The 20,919-nt window shown below is 43.1% G+C and overlaps 1 protein-coding gene across 1 annotated transcript in view; it reads right to left on the reverse strand.

The window, feature by feature from the left end:
- Nucleotides 1-20,919, reverse strand: part of LOC144668413 (lamin-B3-like) — a 68,995-nt gene that overhangs the window by 16,739 nt on the left and 31,337 nt on the right. The window contains exons 5-8 of the mRNA XM_078530437.1: nt 11,706-11,831; nt 10,013-10,233; nt 7,932-8,145; nt 7,140-7,247 (exon numbers count right to left, since the gene is read on the reverse strand). Of these exons, the coding sequence (XP_078386563.1) occupies nt 7,140-7,247; nt 7,932-8,145; nt 10,013-10,233; nt 11,706-11,831 (669 nt within the window). The remainder of the gene's footprint in view (nt 1-7,139; nt 7,248-7,931; nt 8,146-10,012; nt 10,234-11,705; nt 11,832-20,919) is intronic.

Genomic DNA, 20,919 nt, shown 5'->3' on the forward strand with positions numbered 1-20,919 from the left:
AAGATTGATACTAAAAATTTACACTGCTGTTGAAGTGCATAATTCTGACAAATGTAAAATTGTAACAGAATCCATTGGATTCCCTGCCCAACCAATCAAGAACTTCACAAGATGAGTGCAGATGGTCTGCGCTCAAACTACACTTTTATCTATCTTCTTACACAAGTTCAAAAGTATCCATTTATATGAGATGGCTTAAAAGGTTAACTTGAATATGCGCCAGCTTAATGCATTCAGATAGGTTATCCAGATTAAAACAACCACTACAGCGGTAATGGAAACTGACTGTCATGTTAAACTTATTGATTTCTCATGGTAAAAAAAATCTTGAAATTATATATTTTTTTCCTGAGACACTTGTTCTACTAATCACCCACTCTTTCCCCTCCACACCATCCAGACTTGGAAATATACCACAGTTCCTTCACTGTCACTGGGTCAAAATCCTGGAACTCCCTCCCTAACAGCACTATGGATGTACCTACACCACATGGACGGCAGTGGTTCAAGGCAGCAGCTCACCACCACCTTCTCAAGGGCAACTAGGGATGCTAGCCCAGCCAGCGAAGCCCACATCCCATGAATGAAAAAAACACCATGCACCCCATCTCAATTTTCCTTATGACTGTCCTACAGTCTCACGTTGACTCTTTCCCTCACACTTAGATTGAAAGCAACAAACATCACAATATAAAAAGAGAGAGAAGAGCAAATTTAAGTAACTGTAGACCGGCAAGTTTAGTTGGAGAATAGGTAGAACCCATTATTCTAGCAGAGTAAGCAAGCACTTGGAAAAGTACAAGCTCTGTGTGAGAGCATGGTTTTGGGAAAACTGATATCTAACTAACCCAAGAGCATTTATGGAACTCAGAGTAGGATCAATTGTTGGTATTTGCAAAAATTTTCAGCTGACATTTGATATGGCTCCATTCGGTGATTAATAGCTGATATTATGGCATATGAAACCACATGACATGGACAGAAAGACAATATAAGTAGAGTGTATCATAGAGGCACTCTAGAATTAGTAGCAAGTAAGAAGTGACGCCTCTCAGAGACTGGTGGAGAGACTCATTATAAGTTACCTAGATTTAGGATTGGAGAGGAGAATAGCCACATTGCAGAATTTTTTTAGCGAGGAGGTACAGTGAACTTCAAAGAGAGAGTAGAATGTTACAAAATAGATTAAGCAGATTCATGGTTGATGCAGAATGAGGCAGTGCATTCGAGGATAAGGGTGACATGGGGTTACAATTGAAACGATAAAGAGCTAGGGTATAAAGCAAACAAAAGGGATGGTGAACTGCAGAAGATAAAACAAAATATCGTTAGTTATATCAAGCAATGCTTGGGGTTTTTTAGGTTCAATTTTGAGCACCTTATCTTAGCAAAAATGCACTCCCCTTGGAGGGAGTTTAATGACCAACCATGGAGGAGGATACCTGGGATGAAAGTACTTAACTGTGAGATTGCATAAGGTGACTAGTTTAACCAGTGATCTGATGACAGTGCTTAAAATAATGAAGAGGGCTGCCTGGGCAGATTGGAAACAATCCAAAATAATAATTTTGTTTAAATTAGAACTATGTCAATTAAAAGCAAATTCCCCAGAAAAATTCCAACACTACAGATAAAGTGAATTGCACTCCAGAAGTCAGGGAACCTTTTGGAGGTGTCTAAATGGGGAGATTGCTCTTATTTTCCAACTAATTATCAATGCAAGATATGAAAATGAGCAGGCAGTTGAAACTAAAATGTCACCTGCCAAGGTGAACAAAATGCGGAGATGTAATTAGCTCAACAGCCATTGTTAGGTTAGAGTTTTCCGTTTTTTGACAAAATTCCCCTTACTTTCCACCTCCTGCTTTCACCAAATGCCTCTGACTGGCTCTAATTATTTTTATTTAGAGTTCCGCCTTGGGGTATGCAGGAAGATGGTATCCAACATGCACCAAGTAAGAGATAGATACTGGGATTGTGCAGCAATAAGCTGTCCAGAATTCACAAGAACACATGCAGACAGGAAAGTGGAGGCTGGGGCTTATGCCTGGAATGGGCAAAGGACTTAATGCCAGGAGAAAGTGAATGGGTTATTGACACAAAACATGGGAGTATAACAAGCAGAGGAGCCTTTGGCACATTTTATGGTGGTAGATGCAGATGGTGATGGGGCACTTATGAGAGTAATTTGATGGAGCCTGAGCCTAGACACAGAACATGGTGACGCTGAAAGTATTTTCCGGGCTGGATAGAAAAGCTTGTACATCTTGCGCAAGCACAGAGACCTCAGAAGGGGTTTTGAAGTACACTAACCTTGCACATGCATGGAAAGGCTTAAATGCACAAGGATGCAGCATTGAGAATGGAGTGATGTACAAAGAAGAGAGAGGCATACGCAGTGAAAAACTGTTGAAAGGCGTTTGGAACATTAAAGTTTAATGCATTTTAAGTGAATTGCCTTGAATTTACATGAAAAAGCTTTTTTTTTAAAAAAAGGGACATATATTGGAATAGGTGCAAAATTAAAGGAATTTAAAAGGAGGTTAAATTCTTTCACTGGCTTGATTGGTCCATTATAGTGGCTTAGGACTGGCTGCTTAATAAGTAGGATATTTTTTAATTAAGAAACATAGAGGGTTAAGTTGGGTAGCCCCAGGAAATGGGGATCGTGATGCATGATAAACTTACATCTGCTGATTGCATGCAGGGAGCATACCAACTTCATGCTGCCTGTTCATTTGAATGATCTCTGCATCCATCCAGCATTAACTATGCTGCTCATTGGCTGGACACATCAGCAAAGGGCCAACATGTAGGGTGCCTAGCATCACGTAAAGCCAGCCTACACTTCTTAAGGGGGTATTGTGACTGCAGCTGATGCTAGGAACGTGGCTGAAGAGAATCTGATTTGGAAGAGATCGAGGAATGGTACAGCAAGCGAGAGCACGCTGGCTCTAAGGTTTTCGGATGCTGCACTGGAGGTCTACATGGAGGAGGTGGAACAATATCCTGTACATGCCAGGGGTTGGTGGAGGAGAGAGAGAGGGAAGGGGTACCTCTGGACACAAGATCAAAGACAGTAGGAGCAGATAGTCAATGCTGTCATACGAATGGTCAAGGTCACTGAACGGACCTTCAAATGCCACATCCTACCAACTGCAACAGTAGCCTCAAGAGGCTACTCAATTCACCACACTCTCCATCACACAACTACCAATAATCTCGATCAAAGAGGCCACATAGCCAACATTCATAGCTTCATTTCACTCTCACACACTTCAAATTGCTACAAGCCTGACACCCAGGAGGTTATCAGCTTGAACAACCTGCCGGCTATTCAACCATGACAGCCACACCAGCCAATCAAGATGGCACACTTCCCTCTATCGTGCAGGGCATGGAGGCACACAATCGGAGACAGCAGCAGTTAACCAGCAGGGGACAGGCATGGCTGCATGTCCTAACCCCCATTGAGGCAGTGATGCTGGTCATTATTTGGAGGCTCAGTGCTAAGGCCGTGTCAAAAGGAGGAACTGAAACCATCAAAGATCATGACAGCCTCATACCTAATCCTTCTTCTCGCATCCTATTCCACTTTATCCCACAATCTCGGATTTGAGAGATGCAAGATGATGTAAGCGTGCATCTGTTTCCTCCCCTCCTCCCTGCACCCTACATGTTGGCCCTTTGCTGATGTGTCTAGCCAATGAGCAGTATAGTTAATGCTGGATGGATGCAGAGATCATTCAGATACTTTAAAAATGCAACCAGACCAAGCAGCAAGACGACATGCTGAAGGCCCTGAACACTCACTTGATTTTACATTCACCGTCATTAGGTCAGATCCTGACATGGTGCTTTTCTTAGGAGGATGGAACCAGGATCCTGTGGGGAGACCCGTGCATGAGTGTGCTGAAGGCAAGGCAGAGTAAGGACAGTGCAGGTGTCAGCTCATTGGAGGGAGAGGTCACATAAGTTCCATTGTAGAGGAGTCAGATAAGAAACAGAAGAAGTTGGCCATTTGATCCCTCAAACCAGCTGTGCCATTCAACCACATCTTATACCTCAATTCCACCTTCCCTCTATCCCTTCATTCCCTTTGTACTCAAAAATCTATCCTGAATATACTCCATGACTAAACACCCACAACTCTCTGGGGCAGGGAATTCCAAAGATTCAAAACCCTCTGAACGAAGACATTTCTTCTCATTGTAATCTTAAATGAGTGACTCCTTATACTGACAGAGTCTGTGTTCTAGACTCCCCAACAAGGGGAATCTTCTCAGCACCTACCCTGTCAAGCCATTAAAGAATTTTATGTTTCAATAAGACGACTTCTCCTTCTAAGCTCCAGGGAATCTAGGCCTTGAATGCACACTACCACCTCATAGGACAATCTCTTCATCCAAGAAACCACTCTAGTGAACCTTCATGGCACTCCCTCTCGAGTATGTCTGTCCTTAGATAAGGAGACCAAAACTGAACACAATACTTCAGGTGTGGCCTCACAGGAGCCTTGTATCATTGTAGTAAGGCTTTTTGCCACTCTTCTACTCTTCCCTTGTAAACAAAGACTAACAAACCATTTGCCTTGCCAATTGCTCACTGTACCTGTATTTTAAACTTTGTGATTCATGTACAAGCAGACGCCAACATCCCTCTAAATGCAATCATTTCCAAATCTAGTCATTCAAAAAATGTATTTTTCCAACCAAAGTGGATCATTTCACCCTTTGCCACATTATATTCCATCCGTCATGCTCATGCCCACTCACCCAACCTGTCTATAACCCTCTGCAGCCTGTGTCCACATCACCACTTACAAAGTTAGGTGGGAAGGTATCGGCAGCAAACTCAGATACATGACACTCATCCCCTCAAATCTGTAAATAGCTGAGACCCCAGGTGCTGATCATTGCAGTAACCTGTTCCAGCCTGCCAACCCAAAAATATCCTGCTCATTCCCACTCTGTTTTCTGTCCATTAACCAATCCTGAATCCATGCTAATGCATTCACCCCCAATCCAATGAGTTGCAAATTTGTGTAATGAAGATTGAGGACTTCACTGGGGCAGTCGACAGAAGAATGTTGATGGGGCAGTACAACAAAATTCCTGGCACATACTGGGATGCTTGCCAGAAAGCCAGTGGTCAAAGTCAAGTGGTATGGAAGAGTCCAGTACCAATTTGGAACAAGGCTCTGTGCAGAGCTCAGAGCCCATCCTTTTCAAAATGGAAGTGGTATTCAACTTCATTTGTACACCTGTGGAACCAACCACGAGGCTGCTTCTGAGGGCCGATATTGCAGCACCAGCAGAAGCCACAAAACGTCTGAATGCTGCTTTGAAGGCATGCAAGCTCAGAAGGATAGCATTGTGCCGTGGATTAGTGTGCAAATGAGCATGCAGAGTGTCAGAGCAATCCCACAATTTATCCTTCAACAGATTACTTGGATTGCTGAGGCCCTTGGGGAGTGGCAATGGCTCTATAGAGTATGAAACTAATTCCTTTTGGAAGGAAGTGTTCACTCTCCCACTCTACCAGTGCCCTACTGTTCCCTGCCCAGTCTGCTGATGCCCATGCTAAGATTGGGCCCAGAAGGACTGCACTGAGTTGCACAAGGTTGTTCTCCAAGGCCATCTGCAGCCTCCCTCATTGAAAGTCAACCTTGCATCAGCCATGCTGTAGCCACTGGGGTATAACAGTGTAGCAGCACTAGAATAGGAAAAGGGAAATGTAAGGCTGACACCAAGGGAACCACGTGGTAATTAGTTGACTTTTTCTTGAAATATGACATGATTTCATTTATAAATTTGGTTTGAAATGTTTATGTGGTACAGACCTTTATTTTTGCATTGTGGTCAAGCTGATGTTGTGATGGTCACTGACACAGGAAATCAGAGTTGTGGGGCTTTCGGTGAATGGAGATTTTTGTTCCTGGTATCACAATCAGATGAGTTTATCACGGACAGCCCAGGCAGAAAGACACCATCTAGGTTCCCTCCTCCCTTCCTCTTCCTCCCTCTTCCAGCAGCTTGTCCTATTCTGCAAACCCTCCATTTCATTCTAGTGCACTTTTTTCTGACTTCAAAGCTTCAGCGCAAGCCACTTGCTCAGAGACATGGGTGCACTCACTTACTAGTCTCGGAGTAAGTGGCTTGCGCTGAAGTTTTGAAGTCAGAAAAAAACTCCTTCAGCACTTGCCACACCACCTGCTTCAGAGTCCTGCAATTTGAAGCAACTACAGAAAGCACGAAACACTTGTAGAATGGTAGCAGCAACAAGAAAATCAACCAAGCTACCAACATGTAAGTAGTTGATAATCCCTCAAAATAGGTGGAGTCCCATCCTTCTGCTGAACATTTGATAGCACTGGAGTAAATATGCTGAGATTGATCAGAAGTCCATTTAATAATAAGGAATCATCGTGCTTCACATGTTACAGATTTTTCAATGTCCTATGAACACATTTTCATGACAGATCTCCCTTTTGCATTTTCTGAGTGGACATTCACTGCACAAGTGCCAATGCCTGCACCACATGTGCATGTGTGCCATGGATGCCATTTTGGAACTTTAAGGGCACTCGCAGCTACCCAAAAAATGGGTGCTAATAAGACTAATTAATTCCCCTTGGTGTTTTGTCTTTGTAAAAAAGGTAATAATTTTTAATGAAATGCCCACACGTTACAACCTTTTTTCCAGGCGCTACAAACACTTTATTCACATTGGACACTTGCTGGAAAAAAGCTAGGAAATAGATAGATAGATTAATCTTGTAATCATTTCCATATAAGTTCGGATGATAGTTGGAATCTTAGGAAAATTCATCAGTTATCCTGCCACCCACATTACTCATAGCATTCTCTGGACATGGATTTTCCATGTAGCCAAACAAGCCAAACTGCTCTTATGCTTCCATAAAAGTACATTGCGTGATGCTAAAAAATATATAATTTTTATTTAGTCCTATGCAAATGAAGAGGGGAAATGGGGGTTGTAAACTAAACTTTTCAATGCAATTTTTTTTAATGTACAAAATAATAAATCTCTAATTTTCTAGTAGAAAAAAAGCTCTATCCATGCTTCTGCATGGATATTTTATATAGAAATTACTACAGCTCTAGGTAAATACTCACCGTTACAGTTTGCCTAGCTTTAAGTGTAAAACGTGCAGGAAATTTGTATGAAATCTGGGTCAAATCCTCAAATTTTCTTCTTATAGTCCATCCATTTAATGGCTGATCCTACAAGGATATGACAAAATTTGAAGGTACAATATTAAATTATTAAGTGACAGTTTCTACCCAATATGGATTTTTTTTTTGCACACAATTTTCAAAGAAAATAAGCACCTTTCATTAAAGCCAAGTAATTTGGTTTAGTTCTTAAAAAAAAATTTACGAACTTAACTATGGCAGGCATGTTACATTGTAACGTAACATTTACATGTTACATGTAACAATGGGCTCTAATGACAATGCTCAGAAAATAGTTTATAGCACACCTTGTGTATCGTACTGGACAGCAATGCCCAAGACACAACTCATAGGCCAAATCTAGGCTGCACGCTCTTCCCACCCAAAATCCCAGTTCCGTTCCTGAATGAAGCGGCAGCTTTTTTGCAGGAATCTAGTTACGAGTTGTAAATATGGAGTCCTAATACAGGACTGGGAATCATTTTTTTTAAAGCACTTTACTCTTTCAAGATGAATTAGTAAAAGAAGCAGTAAAGCAGTCATTCAACTAATTGAGTCAGCACTGTCAGATGACAGAAAGCCAAGTAATTTGGTGGGAGGGAAAGATGGTAAGCGCAGTTCATAGATCTGACACTTGAAGAACTGACTTAAGTAGCAAGTCACCAATTGCTGCATACAACTGCATTTTTGGTGCGGTAAAATAAAGGCAACAAACTCTAGATGGGTCTTTACCTTATCAGAAATATTCTTTAATTTGACAAATTTTCCTTCATTGTCAATTTCTTCTAGAACAACTTTTCCTATGGAAAACACATGTTCACGTGTTTCGTAATTGCAGCTGGCAATCTCAGCTTCAGACAATTTCCTCTTCTTTCCTCGGAGTGAAGTGACACGACTTGAGGCCCGTGCCACACTACGTGAAGATGGACTGGGGGTCAAGTCAAGTCTGTAATATTGGACAATGTTGAAGGTGTTAATAAATATTTTATACTACATGTAGGTGTAGCAATTTCACTTTCTCATATCTCCACTGTGTATTTACAGGCAAAAGCTCACTAAAACAAAAACACATTACACAGTGTGAATAACCTTCCTTCCACCTCTGACACAGTAAGAATTTGTACACCCATTCTTTAATACCACAGGAATGATCACGCTCTTCAATTCCTGTTTTAAAGAATATTTTGGCACAGACCAAGACTATTCATCTATATTGGCCCCCCCACTGGACTCCAATCCCACTTTGCTGCACTTTCCACAGACCCTTGAATAATTGTCAACTCTGTCCTTATTCCCATTTAAATAGTATCACTGACTCAGCGTCAACAGCCACTTGTGACAAATTATTCTATACTTTCAGCACTATTTGCATGGAAAATATCATTCCTCCTCTCCCCTTTATGCTTTTAGTATCAATTCAAAAGTGATGATTGATTCACTGATGAGCGGAATGGCATACTTATTGAGTGTTTGCCATTCTTTGAATGATAGCAGTCTTCCTACACTCCAGGAAACTGGCCATCATAGATTCATCTGAAGAAAAGTCTTTTATACCTCATGATATCACAAAGATTGCCCTTCTATTGACATCATACCTCACTTCTATTATGCACAAAGATTCGAGATTGCATGGCAGCTCAGTTCTTTTTGCTTTATAACAAATACAAATTGATCAAAACTCCCTAACCATAAATAACCAAAATAACAGTATGACCCAAGAGATAGTTGGGTGGAATCGTGGTGAAGGATGTCATTATTTGAAGGAGGGAGATCCTATAATGGTATATAGTTCCACTTTCTTTGCTATCCTAAATTGCCATTCTTTTAGAAATCCATCATCTATCATAGGACCCCCAGCAAAAGACCAGATTTCGAGTAGTACAGGATGAGAAGAAATTTCCTTCAACTAAATATTGGGAAGACAGGTGCCATCTGTCTTCAGCACCGTCACAATCTCTGTTCTCTTATCAAGGAGTGGGGACGAAGTCAGTGACAAGTGTCTGGAGGTTGAATCAAACTACATACCACGAGATGACATCAGGCATGCATAATCTTGGTTTTCTATATAAACGCAGAGATGAGCTTCCTGTCACATCCACACCATCACCAAGACCAGCCATCCCCACCACCATGACAATGTACAACTCTGACTTTGCCTCAGCTTATCTGCTGCTGAAACCTTCATCCATGCCTTGGTTACCTCTAGACCTGAATATTCCAACACTCTCCTGGCCAATGTACCTCGTTCTAACCCTCACAAACTTGAGGTCAGTCTAACTCTGCAGCTCAAGTCCTAACTCACACCAATTTCCACTCACCTGTCTTCCTTGTGCTCACTTACCAACATTGGCTCCCAGTTAAGCAATGCCTTGATTTTAAAAGGCATTTTCAACTTCCACAATGGGCTTGCCCTTCACCGTCACTGACCTTCTCCAAACGTACAGTCGCCACTAGTTCCCACCCTAAGCCGACCCACACCCTCTCCCTCCCCACCAAGATCACTACACTCTGCAAATTCTGGCTCTTCAACAATCATGATTTTAATTTAATCTTCAACCAATGCAGTCCATGACCAGAATTTTACGTTCTGCGGGCGGGCACACATCCGACCCAAATGGGCGTAAAATCGCACGAGATGACATCAGGCATGCATCCCGACGGCTCAGCGGGCATGCGCAGCAGTCAGAAGAGCACCTGCCAAATAGTACATGCAAAACATGATTCTTGAGGCTGGAAAAATTGGATCTCATATGCAGGGTTGGCTTGTACATCGTAATTTATGATGAACAAAGCTCATGTCACAAGGAACTCACCTTTGTTCCTCTCCCTCCAGCATCTTCCTGTAAGCATTTATCTCCATGTCTAATGCCAGTTTCACACCAAGTAGTTCTTCATAATCTTCCAGCTGGATCAGCATTTTCTCACGAATTTCAGCAACTTCTTGGTCCTTGTCTATTATCCGCTGTTGGCTAACAGCCTTCTCACGATCTAACACCGTCTCCAGGTCCTGAACTTTAGTTTGCAGGGCAGAAATCTGACAAGATCAGAAGAATAAAGAGGCACGGTTAAGAAAAAGACAGTTCAGAAAAAGAAAACCAGTTTTCTGCAAGCGAAAACCTCCTCTGAACCCAAGCTTCCATCCCGTGGTCCCAGCCCTGAATCTTTTTGAGAAAAGAGCTTGTAGAAGCAAAATTTATTCCATCTAGGGTACTTTTTAAAAAAAAAAAATCAATTTGGGAAACAGTCTGGAGATAATGCAGTGTTGGACAATAAAAAAGCTCTTTCATGAGTGTGAAAGAATCCCACATAGCTTCTGAAATTTAAGAGGTACATTTTTCAATAAGGTAGACTCTCAAATACAGACAGTTGCTACTTCTATTTATTACATAGATGATTTAAAATCCAATCATATATTAACTCCACCCCTTTTAATAGATAATCAGAAATTAAATGCAATTTTATTTTCCCACTACCATCAAGTCACAGACAAATTAACAGAGGATGTGACTTAAACTAGGCCTTAAACCCCAGCATGACTGGCACCCTACAAAAGAGAGCGAGTGTAAAGAGGGAGTTTTCCTATCTTTACTGGTTATTTGTTAAACACTGGCTGCTATTCCTCAGTGAATGAATTGAGGAAATCGGCTTGCTATTTTTTTTGATGCTACTGGTGATAACCTCAATGTATTCCGTTAGTGCAGTCTCTGCACAGGATCACCCTACCTACCATATCTGAGGCACAATGACATCTACCACCCAACCAATAATCACCAAGCTGTTGTGCATCACCCACCCAAAGCACTGATAAATCGGACAACAAGCTTGGCCAGTGAGAGTTAGGCAAAAAAAAAATACACGACAGGTGGGTGGTTGATTGAGGCGATGCATTAAAAAAATGCTTCCATTGGTTATTTCGTGGCCCCCTTGAAACCTTTATATGAACCATTAGATAGCTGTGTCTCCCGGTTGAGAACCCCTGTACTATATCATCCAACTTCTGACATTACACTTAAAGAACTCAAATATAATAATACATGGCAGTCAATGTTAATTAATATCCAAAGAGAATTAGAGCCTCTTCTCATAATAACCACAAGGATTGGGAACTAGACGACACAGATTTAAGGCAACTGGCGAAAGACTCAAGGGCAAGCAAAGAAATAAAATTTAAGCAACAAATAATGACCTGGAATGCACTGCCCTAAAGGGTCACCAAAAGCGAGTTGATTAGTAACTGTCCAAAAGGGAATCGAATATATATTTGTAAAGAGGAGAAATTTGCAGGGATATGGGGAAGCGCAGGGAACTGAGCGAGACTAATTGGATAGTTCTTACCAAAGAGCTGTTACAGGGCACAATGGATCAAATAGCTTTCTTCTGTGCTGCATGATTCTGTCGTTGCAATTTACACGTAAAATCCCATCTCACACCACTCTCCGCAACCTCCATCTCACCAGGTCGCTCGATAACTTCGAATACATTCTACGGAATAAATTGAGGGTTTACCCGATTGCGACATTGCTGAAGCTGAGACGTTAGAGTGTCCGTCCTCATTCTTGCTGCCACCACTTCTTCCTTTGCGGCATTAGCGAAGTCGTTGTTCTTTGCAGCAGCCAGCTGGGCGCTCTCAAGCTGTTGTACACGGAGAGAGAGAGAGAGAGAGAGAGAGAGAGAGATCCTCACAGTGGATGAGCTAATGATATTTCCGCCCCCCCCACCACCCCCGAAGTGATTCATCAATTTCTCAAATTCAAAAACCAGTTTCCAGCACAGCTATCGCCAGATTTATGCAGATCCTACAAAGAGCATTTAATGAAGGACACTTCTTCTTTCATGGGAAGAAAATGAATTGCTGGTTGTGAATTGTGTGAGATTACAAAAGTTATTAGTTTCTAAAGTGGCACAGTTCTAACAATTTACATTACAATAGTGATTACATTTCAAAAGTTCCTAATTTGCATTAAGAGCTTTGGAACTTCCCGAGGTCATGAAAGTCACTATATAAATGCATGTCTCTTTTTAAAAAGATAGTGGAATCGCTGCTTCAGCTTCTAAGCTGTAACTCGGTTGGTAGCACCCTCATTTTAGAGACAAGTCTGTGTGTTCAAGTCCCACTCCTGGATTTGAACACAAAAATCAGGCTCTTACTCCAGTGCAGCACTGAGGGAGTGCTGCACTGTCAGAGGTGCCATTTTTCAGACGAGACATGAAACCAAGGCCTAGTTTATCCTGAGTGGACATAAAATATGTCACGATCCCAGATGATGTTCATACTGGACAAGTCAGATCCCAGAGTGAAACCTGGCTTGATAGATCCTAATTTTTTCTTTTAGAAACCATGGAGGAAAGTTACTGAACAAATTCACAGGAGTTTGCTGATGAACTTTTAACACAAAGATTAAAATATTTATTGAGGTAAGAAAAATAAACTATATTATTACACCAGGCAAAAAAGGTTAGAAAGATATCAATACAAACACAAGATGATGATTCAATTTCCCAATATTCCTTTAGGCAGTGATATCTTTACAGACACAAACCAATGAAGAGTTACCATTAGCTTGACACACAGGTTCCTTGCTTGGGACCGACACACATGCAAACAGTTTTCTTCCAGAGAATGATGCGTCGCACCCGGCTCTTATCTGTCCCCAGACACCCAAAAATAACAGCACTTTAAACTCACCGTTTCAGTAGCAACACCACTAAACTGATCACGTTACTGAGTCCTGTAACTGACTATTCAGTTAACTACTGTCCTACTAGCCTTGTACTTTTCTCTTCAGAGAACTGAAAATCCCTGTCTTCACTGACATGCTGAACTCTTCCTGGTCTCTGTGGCTGTCTCTCTGTCACTTGACCACTGTTGCTAGGCAACAAACCAGTTTTTTTCCCCCCAAATCACTAAACTTCTAACCACTTTTTAATCCATCTCTTTCACATCAGGGGTTGTAAAAATGTGTGTATATATTTTGAGTTCCCCCCTCCCATCACCCCCACCCAGCCTCCATTCCGACATGGACAGAGCTATGAAAATCTGGGCCCAGGTATCATTCTGATGAATCCACACTGCACCCCTCCAAATCCAATATAGTCCTCCTAAGGTGTGGTGCCACAACTGAACACATACTCCTAATGAGGTCTAACCAGAGCTTTATATAAATGTAGCATACTGCAATGTGCACCCCACTGTATAACAGCTCCCGTGAGAAAAGGGCAAACACTCCATTATAATAAAAACAAAAAACTACTGCGGATGCTGGAAATCCAAAATAAAAACAGAATTACCTGGAAAAACTCAGCAGGTCCGGCAGCATCGGCGAAGAAAAGAGTTGATGTTTCGAGTCCTCATGACCCTTCAACAGAACTGAAGAAAATTAGGAGAGGGGTGAAATATAAGCTGGTTTAAGGTGGTGGGGGGGGGGGGGGGGGGGGGGGGGGAAGAGGTTGTAGGGACAAGCAAGCAGTGATAAGAGCAGATAATCAAAAGATGTCAAAGACAAAGGAACAAAGAGGTGTTAAAGGTGGTGATATGATCTAAGAGAATGTGCTAATTAAGAATGGATGGCAGGACACAAGGTACAGCTCTAGTCGGGGTGGGGTGGAAAGACTGACAAGGTATTACAGTTATAGATTTAAAAATAATGGAAATAGGTGGGAAAAGAAAAATCTATATAAATTATTGGAAAAAACGGAAAGGGAGTGGAGATGGAGGAGGGAGTTCAAGATCTAAAGTTGTTGAATTCAATATTCAGCCCGGAAGGCTATAAAGTGCCTAGTCAGAAGATGAGGTGCTGTTCCTCCAGTTTGCGTTGGGCTTCACTGGAACAATGTAGCAAGCCAAGGACAGACATGTGGGCAAGAGAGCAGGGTATACATTGGAGAGACCAAACGTAAACTGGGCGACCGCTTTGCAGAACACCTGCGGTCTGTCCGCAAGAAAGACCCAAACCTCCCTGTCGCTTGCTATTTTAACACTCCACCCTGCTCTCTTGCCCACATGTCTGTCCTTGGCTTGCTGCATTGTTCCAGTGAAGCCCAACACAAACTGGAGGAACAGCACCTCATCTTCCGACTAGGCACTTTACAGCCTTCCGGACTGAATATTGAATTCAACAACTTTAGATCTTGAACTCCCTCCTCCATCCCCACCCACTTTCCGTTTCTTCCGCCTCCCTTTTGTTTTTTCCAATAGTTTATATAGATTTTTCTTTTCCCACCTATTTCCATTATTTTTAAATCTATACCTGTAATGCCGTCAGTCTTTCCACCCCACCCCCACTAGACACCTTGAGTGTCCTGCCATCCATTCTTAATTAGCACATTCTCTTAGATAATATCACCACCTTTAATACCTCTTTGTTCCTTTGTCTTTGACATATTTTGATTATCTGCTCCTATCACTGCTTGCTTGTCCCTACAACTACACGCACCCCACCCCCAACTTCTCTCTCCCCACCCCCCCCACCTTAAACCAGCTTATATTTCACCCCTCTCCTAATTTTGCTCAGTTCTGTTGAAGGGACTTGAGGACTCGAAACGTCAACTCTTTTCTTCTCCGCTGATGCTGCCAGACCTGCTGAGTTTTTCCCAAGTAATTCTGTTTTTGTTTTCAAACACTCTATTAGCTTTTCAAAATTACTTTCTGTACCTGCTCACTAGTTTAGTGATTTTTGTAGCCAGAGCCCTAAATCTCTCTGCTCCCCATAGTTCCTAGATTTTTACTGTTTAGAAAATACCTTCGCTTTGGGCCTAAGGAGGATAAATTATGTATCAACAGAGATACACTGAGCCAAATACAAAAGCAAAACACTGTAGGTGCTGTAAATCTAAAATAAAAATATAAAATGCTGGAAATACTCAACAGGTCTGGCATCTTTGGAGAGAGAAAAACAGCATTAACGCTGGAGGTCGTCAATCTCTCATTAGGACAATATACACTGAGCACTGGCCTGACATTCACATGGACAAACTGTGAGCACTCTGTTTGCTGTTAATAGAGTCTCCATTGTATAATTCATTTTCTTTCGCTATAGCTACGCCCCAGAGTGATTTGTCCATTGTGTGTACATATGTTGATTACCAAGTAAAGTAGAAACATATATTGCTGCTTGAGAGTTCTCAGAGCTGTAGAATCAGAGGACATGACCTGCGTGTGGAGGAGGGTAAATTAAACACTAATTTTCAGAAACATTATTTCAGTGAGTGAGTATTAAATCTCGAGTCGCTAGGAAGATAATGGCTGATTTTGCCACAGAGGCAGGGGTGGGTTAGAAAGCTGACGAGCTGGAAAATTCGCGATGTCTCCAGCTCGGTGTCACTTTTCTGAAGGTGGCTTCTTGGGAAAGATAGCCATCCGCTCAACAGCAGCCCGCAGCAACGTTAGGCCGTTAGCCCCACCAAGAGAGGGGAGCATTGCCGAGGCAGGCAGGTGAGCACAAGGGTACCTCAACGTGGAGCTGCCTCACCTACCTGCAAGGAAGTGGTAAACACAAGAGGCCTGAAGCTAGTACAGCCATCGGGTTAAAGGGGAAACCCCTCCGTAGGCAGAATCTCAGGCAGGATGCAGCCTTTCATCCACATAGATGGAGCCTCGGACTCCCTGGCCTACTGTTGGGAGGCTACCTCAATACAGCTGGCAGCCTCTGCACACAGTGGATGCCTCTCCAATGTCAGTAAAATACTGCCATCCAATGCCCCCTAAGTAGGGCTCCAATTGGCTAACCACCTCCACAAGCAGCCAGCTGGCCTGGTTTCCAGCCCATACCAAGAAAGTCTGCCAGAATGCATCATGGAGCCATCCCAACATGGCTCCCCCGACCTCCAAAACCATTTCCAAGGGGATAGAGAAATTCAGCCCTAGGACTAGAGAGACCAATACCAGTAAAAAATAAAAATAAAAACAGAAAATGCTGGAAATACTCAGCAGGTCCCAGAGCATCCATGGAGAGAGAAATGGAATTAATGGGCTCGATTTTCCCCATGGGGGCGATACAGAGATTTCGGGGCTGTTTCTGGGGCCGAAAGGTGCCCAGGGTGGGGGAGGGGAGGAGAAATCAGCCAGTCACTCACTCATTTTGATTTTCATCAAGCCATCCCCATAATTTGCATGGAGACAGGTTCCCTATCCAGGGAAGGATGGCAGGAGGCTCTTGAAGCAGAAGGACCAATCAAAAGCCTTGTCGCTGGAGAGCAGCATCAAGCTACGATAACAGGTTAAGTAGCAGAAGTGACACTTCAACATGGAGGTGCCCTCTCACCAACAACACTTAAAAAACTTTTAATTTAGAAATGGCTCTTGCAGCCAGGGGATGAGGGGATGAACCCTTCTACAGGGGAAGCTGTAGCTGCTCTCGCACCCAGACAGGCACACATGGCCTCCAGGCCCCACCACTGTGGAATTAGAGGTTGACTGGAAAATTCTTTTGAATTTAACAAGGCTCTCAATGAGCTTACCAGCTACATGGGGGTTGGTAGCCTTGCCCATCCCAAACCCTCCAAAATAACCAGCACTGGGAATGGTATTAGGAAACTGGCCTGCCAGTTTTCAGGTCCCTGACCACCTTCACTCTCGCACCCACCCAAAGGCGCCCAAAAATTCAGCCCAAAGTTGCACATCTGCGACCTTTCACCAAAAGTAGGAAAAGCTGGAAATGTAATGGGTTTTGAGCAAGTGAAAAGGGGGATGGTGGACAAGAGAACAGAAAAGGAGGGTTTGTGATTATGGTGGAGGGCAGTAGGGATTAAATGACAAAAGGGTTCATGGTGTTAGGCCAAAGGGATTGGTAATGAGACAAGTAAAGAAGGGTTAACTCTATTTCTAATTCCACAGATGCTTTCAGACCTGCTGAGCATTTCCAGCATTTTGGTTTTTTAATTTTTTTTTCCAAGGAATGTAAGCATCATTGTTTAGGCCAGCATTTATTGCCCATCCCTAGTTGCCATTGAAAGGTGGTGGCGAGCTGCCTTCTTGAACCGCTGCAGTCCATGTAGTGTAGGTACACCCAGAGTGCTGTTAGGAAGGGAGTTCCAGGATTTTGATCCAGCAACAGTGAAATATATTTCCAAGTCAGGATGGCGAGTGGCTTGGAGGGGTGTTTTCATGTGTCTGCTGCCCTTGTCCTTCTAGATTATGGTGTTTGTGGGTTTGGAAGGTGCTGTCGAGGGAGCCTTGGTGAGTTCCTTAAGTGTATGTTGTAGATCTTATTGCTGCCACTGTGTGTCAGTGGTGGAGCGAGTGGATGTTTGTGGATGAGATGCCAATTGGGCTGCCTTGTCCTAGATGGCGTCAAGCTTCTTGTGTTGTTGGAGCTGCATTCATCCAGGCAAGTGGAAAGTATTCCAACACACTAATTTGTGCCTTGTAGACAGGCTTTGGTGAGTTACTCACCACAGGATTCCTAGTCTCTGATCTGCACTTGTAGCCACAGGATTTATATGGCTGGCCCAGTTCAGTTTCTGATCAATGGTAACCCCCAGGATGTTATTGTGGGGGATTTAGTGATGGCAATGCCATTGAATGACAAGGGTCGATGGTTGGATTCTCTCTTGGAGATGGTCATTGCCTGACACTTGTGTGGCACAAATGTTACTTGCCACTTGTCAGCCCAAGCCTGGATATTGTCCAGGTCTCACTGCATTTGGACATGGTCTGCTTCAGTTTCTGAGGAGTCGCAAGTGGTGCTGAACAATCATCAGTGAACATCCCCCCACTTCTGACCTTATGATGGAAGGAAGGTCACTAATGAAGCAGCTGAAGATGGTTGGGCCGAGGACACTACCCTGAGGAACTCCTGCAGTGACATCCTGGAACTGAGATGATTGACCTCCATCAACCACAACCATCTTCTTTTGTGCTGGGTATGACTCCAACCAGTGGATTGATTCCCTGATTCCCATTGACTCCAATTTTGCTAGGACTCCTTGATGCCACACTCGGTCAAATGCTGCCTCAATGTCAAGGGCAGTCACTCTTACCTCACATCTGGAGTTCAGCTCTTTTTGTCCATGTTTGAACCAAGGCTGTAATGAGGCCAGGAGCTGTGTGGCCCTGGCAGAACCCAAACTGAGCAGGTTATTGCTAAGTAAGTGCTGGTTGATAGCATTGTTGATGACCCCTTCCATTACTTTACCGACAACCAATAGTAGACTGATGGGGCAGTAATTGGTCGGGTTAGATTTGGATTACCAACATTTGATATCTTTCTCACCAATTAAAAAGCTCAGTTTTCTATTCTTCCAACTGAAGCGAATAACTTTATTTCCCCACATTATGCTCCATGTCTTCCACCTTCTTGTCTACTTGCATTATCTGTCAATATCCCTTTGCAGACTCTGTGCCTAAAGAAGGTGCGAATGGCAGGATCTTGAATAGCTGCCGACAGAAAACAAAGTAAAAAGGAAATAAAAGAGAAACTAGAGAACAACAAACCAACAAATAGACAGGAAACAAAATGTGGCAGACGTCATGACCTAACATTGCTGAACTCAATGTTGAGCCCAGAAGGCTGCAAAGTGCTCAGTCGAGAGGTGAAGTGCTATTCCTTACGCTTCCACTGAGCATTGTTGCAACATTGACCTTTCTGTCCTTGGCCAGCTGCAGAGTGAGAGCAAGGTAGAGGATTGAAATGACATGAGGCAGGAAACTCACACTTGCAGATTGAACAGAGGTCTTCCACAAAGTGGTCACTTTTTCTGCATTTAGTCTCCCCGGTGTAGAGGAGACTACATCATAACGTTTAGCATACTGCATTCACTGTTTTAGTAGTACAGGCAAACTACTGTTTCACTTGGAAGGAGTGTTTGGGGCCTTGGACAGTGAGATTAAAAATATGATTCCCTTTTTCTCTTCTTCCTACTGAATAATCTCACATTTGCCCACATTATGCTCCATATTTGCCACCTTCTTGCCAACTCGTGTAACCTGTCGCTATCGCTATGCAAACTCTGTGCCCATCTCACAGCTTACTTTGCCACCTCGCTTTGCGCCATCAGCAATCTTGGAGAAGTTACATTCAGTGCCTTCATCTAACTCATTAATATAGATAGTGAAGTAGCTGAAGCCCCAGCTATAGAAAACAATGGTGCTAAAGAGTCACAAATTCCCATGACCAGATAGTTTTTTCATCCCAGGGTTTTAAAAGGAATGAGGTGAGGACATGGAAAGGTTACAGTTAGGGTATCGGCAAAGTTCTTCCAATTCAGGAACCATTCCTAAAAATTGGAAATTTGGGTCTGTTACTCTGCTATTTAAGAACGGTGAGAAGAGGGGCCTCAGGGAATTACAGACCAGTTGCCTAGCATCAGCTGTCAGGAAATGAAGTCCACAATTCAGGATAACATGACAGAGCACCTTGAAAATTCTCAGCTGACCAGAGGGAGCCAGCATGGATTTACACAAGGTAGGTCATAACTGATTATTTTTTGAAGAGGTGTCTAAAGCAGTGGATTGGAGAATGTCCCTGGATGTCATTTCCTCATCGGCTGCTGATCCTCAATTTGAGGATGACACCTGCTCAGGTTCATGGGTTTCTGCCATGGGTCTTCACGTGGCTGAACAGGCGGACTCTCGACCGGCAGGTCTTCGTCACACGGACAGGATGTTCTGGGAAGTAGTGGGATCCAAACTGGAGGATTCCCTTCCTTCTCTTTCCTTCACTGCTGCTGCTCTGCTTCATCATTACGATGTTTGGACTCAAAGCATAATGCAGCTTGATGGAGAAGTTGTCGCCATTTTGAATAATTGGTAACAAGCCCTTCCCGATCATTAACGTCAATGCTGCTGCTCTTCAGGGAGAGCTTCAGAGTGTCGATGAAGTGTTTTCTTTGCCCTCTGCTGGAATGCTGGTCATTTGAGAGTTGAGAACACAGGGTCTGGCAGGGGAAGATACTTTTTGGCCATTGGGAAACAGGTGTCCAGTCCATCGCAGTTGATTTTGCAGGAGTTTTGCCTGATTGCTTGTGGAGCTGGCTTCAGTAAGGACACTAGCATTTCTTTGATGGTCCTTCAGATTCAATGGGAGGACCATCAAAGAAAGGCTAGTGTCCTTATTGAAGCCAGTTCCACAAGCAATCAGGCAAAAAATGTGGCAGAGGCATTGCCCCTGGAATTTCTCTAGTGGTCTTGTGTCACTGATACACCACGTCTCATTGCAGTGCAGTGGTGACAACAACTGCTCTGTGCACTAGGACTTTTGCTGACTTGGAGGTCTTTGTTGTCAAACACTCGCTGCTGTAGTTTGTAGAAGGCTGAGCTGGTGTTGGATCTCATCAATGGCGATCTTTTGAGAGAGGTGGCTGCTAAAAGTATGGGTACTGCTCAACATATTCCAGAGTCTTCCTTTCAGCATAAATGGAAGGTGGAATTTTAAAAATGACCAGACCTGGACTAATATGAGCTTCGACATGTCATTTTTATGAACTTCCTTATGGCCTTCAACAAAATTCCTCATAAGACACTACTAACTTAAGTTGAAGCTCATGGAATTGATCACAAATTCTTCACCTGGATAAGGAATTGACCGGGTGGAAGGAAATAATGGGCAGGTACTCTTATTGGCATGATGCGACTAGGGTTGTGCGCAAGGGCTCATCTATTCATCATATTTATTAACTTAGATGATGGGGTAGAGGACCACGTATCCAAGTTTGCCAATGACACAAACATAGGAGGCATTATGGATGGAAGTATAAAATTAGAAAGAGGTATGAAGTGAATGGA

The sequence above is a fragment of the Cetorhinus maximus genome, chromosome 26, assembly GCF_964194155.1.
Source record: "Cetorhinus maximus chromosome 26, sCetMax3.hap1.1, whole genome shotgun sequence".
In the NCBI taxonomy this organism is placed as follows: domain Eukaryota; kingdom Metazoa; phylum Chordata; class Chondrichthyes; order Lamniformes; family Cetorhinidae; genus Cetorhinus; species Cetorhinus maximus.